This window comes from Miscanthus floridulus, chromosome 17 (assembly GCF_019320115.1).
Source record: "Miscanthus floridulus cultivar M001 chromosome 17, ASM1932011v1, whole genome shotgun sequence".
Lineage (NCBI taxonomy): Eukaryota > Viridiplantae > Streptophyta > Magnoliopsida > Poales > Poaceae > Miscanthus > Miscanthus floridulus.
Window position 1 is genome coordinate 109,286,952 of NC_089596.1, and position 2,852 is coordinate 109,289,803.

The 2,852-nt window shown below is 41.3% G+C and overlaps 1 protein-coding gene across 1 annotated transcript; it reads left to right on the plus strand.

Moving 5' to 3' along the window:
- Positions 1-417: 417 nt before the first annotated feature.
- On the plus strand, positions 418-2,525 carry LOC136518628 (protein SENESCENCE-ASSOCIATED GENE 21, mitochondrial-like). Its single transcript, XM_066512302.1, has one exon. It carries the CDS (start codon positions 530-532, stop codon positions 809-811), a length of 282 nt encoding a protein of 93 aa, XP_066368399.1. The 5' UTR covers positions 418-529; the 3' UTR covers positions 812-2,525.
- The last annotated feature ends 327 nt before the right edge of the window (positions 2,526-2,852 follow it).

Here is a 2,852-nt window from a genome sequence, read left to right on the forward strand (position 1 = left end):
AAAATTTGCTAGTGAAATGATAAATCATTCAGCTTTCACGAAATGAAATGAAATACAAATATCCTTGGGCCTTTAATATCTGGAAGCCCATGTAAGTTGAAGGCCTGCTCCCACAAAATAGACGCTAGGGCTAAGTGTCATCATCATTGTCTTTTCTTTTTTTGAAACTGTCGTCATCATTGTCTTTCCTACCTACAAACAGAATTCACTAAAAAAACCCCTAAAAACAGAAACCATAACGGTATGTCTTCTACACATATATAGAACTCGGCTAATGCATGTGAGAAAACGTGCCTTCCAGCAAGTTCTAACAACCTCTCGTTGCCATTGCTCATTATTAGGTTCCACCATCCTTTTTTGTCTATCTATATAATAACAAGGAGTAAAAGCGTATTAGTGTGCTTGGTCGTCGTAGCCTTCATTCCTCCGAGAAGACAGAAGAGAGAGACGGCAACGGGCAGTCGGGCACCGAGAACCAACAGGGAGGGCTAGGTCGAACTGAACCTAACCGTCGTCGGATCGCGATCGGATGGCACGTGTGGCGTCCAGCTGTATATCCAGGAGGGGGCTCTCTGCAGCGATAACGGTGGCGGCGGAGTCCCTGAAGAAGGTGGAGGAGAAGGCGGTGAAGCTGGGCACGGTGGCCAAGGACATCGCCAGCGCCATGGCGACCACGACGGAGGAGAAGACGGCGTTCTGGGAGCCTGACCCCGAGACCGGCTACTACCGTCCGGTGACCGGCACCAAGGAGGTGGACGCCGCCGACCTGCGCGCCGAGATGCTCAAGCAGAGGATACTGCAGGATGACTGACGCATGCACTGTCCGTCAAGATCACACGACCAAGCTACATGATTATCTGAAGATGGCAGCCGATTGTTATTGGCTATCTTAATTCTGGGCCAATTTGAGAGGAATTTCGTGTAATTTCTGTGCCAACTGATCTAGTTCCTACGCAGTTCATTGGGAATTCTTGTGGGTCCATTGTATGCTCATGTCGTCATACGGTGGGACATCATACCAAAAGCAACAGTGAAAGCACAGAATTAACTACATTTATAACAGCACAAAACAAACCTTTCAATTCATTGTTATCCCGTTTGTTTCAGGGTTGGAAAGTGAACTTTCCACAACCACAAGAGAAAACAACTCCATCTTCTCCACTAGGAAAGGTGTTTTGTGTTCTTTCTTTACAGTTTACACCAATGGCACTGGAGTCGCATCTTTTGTTATAAGCTATATAATCTGTCCTGAAGAACCTGGCCCTTAAAAATTGTAATAGCGTCTATTTTGATCTTACAACTATGGAAGCTAGAACAATCTCTCATTCTTGTAGATAATAGCGAGCTGATTTTGCAAAACAGACTGCAACAATATAGATGATGTTTTACCCCCTTCACTAACAGCAATATCACTGATAGTTACAGGTAGTTAAGGGGCCAAGTTCACAATTCTGGTGGAAACCTAGAATACATCTCTAACAACATAAATGGATATATAACAGAATAAAGGAAAAACTCGTCTCCTTCAAATGGTGATTCCAATCTATCAACACAATTATGAAGTAGATCTCCCTTCATATTTTTGCTTTCCTAATGTAGTCAGCATCTTTGCTGTGTAACTGCAACAGAAACAATTCAAGTAGTATGAGTTGCCAGACTCAATGCTGATTGCTGATTGATATTGCACAGCACAGCTTGACTAAAATTTTCAGTAACTGAAAGTTGATAGGCATTTGCCTACATTGTGCTGACAAAAGCGGCTATAGTTGGAACACATGAATTTTCACTTTGTGCTTCATATTTGCTCTTTTTTTCAGTTCAAAACTGTTGCATCAGAAGATATTGAAATGTAGCTGAGGGTGGTAAAATTTAAACCTTTAACCAGTAAATTTTGTATGTGGCTGACCCTTTCGTAATGTTCAAACAGTGGTATTCTTATTCTGAACTCAGTTTCGTAATGTGCTGACAATCGGTGACCAGCTTTGAAATAAAAGCAATAAAATGTTTTGCAATCTAATCGGAGAGTTTTCTTTCTTCTGAACAATTTGGATTCTGGAACTCTTCAATGCCTAGGAATCTTCAGTTTACTTGTGTGCTAGCCAAATAGATTCGGTCATGGGTCCACTAGAGCTCGTTCAGTACCTGACTAACTTCTTGGTTAACGTTGTGGGGGTGGGGGGACACCTGCATTCACATACAGTTAAGTCCATTTTCTTCCTATGCAATAACTACAGCACGTGCCAACCAATGCTTAGTTCAATTGGTAAGGCCATGACCTCTTTGTAAGCCTGAACAATGTATAAAGGAACCAACCAAAACTCTTCCATAAGTAAACTCACATAGAAGGAAAATGTAGCAGTCTTATTTCAGAAATGAACCCAAGGATCATATCCACTGCTGATTCTGAATATCAAAACACAAAGCGCATACGAAACCTCTTAAAAGTACAACATTTAATATAAATCACACAATCTTGCAATCTCTCTGAAGGAACTGATAAGGAACTAGAAACAATACCACACAATAATGGTGAAATAGCTCCAGAGCAGATGAAATTACTATCTCGAAGACAAATCTACACAGCGGGAAATAGACGCCTAGGCTGTGTTGTAGTTTCACTCTGTAAACGGAGCAAATGACAAACTAGAAGTAACTCGCTTCTTAATGCAACGATACACAGTTCTCCTGCATGTTTGGGAAGGGGGAAAGGACATATTTACAGAATATTTGAAGCCATTATGTCTTTTTTTTTCTTCATCGCCATAATTTGCAGTTTAGAAACTACATAGCAATATCCCCTCTTCTCTAGGGAAAATTTTGAAGTCATTTCTTAACATTTAATTCCTTCTGAA

Excerpts from the sequence above, each read along its gene's own strand:
- LOC136518628 (XM_066512302.1), top strand. The coding sequence starts at position 530 with ATGGCACGTGTGGCGTCCAGCTGTATATCCAGGAGGGGGCTCTCTGCA.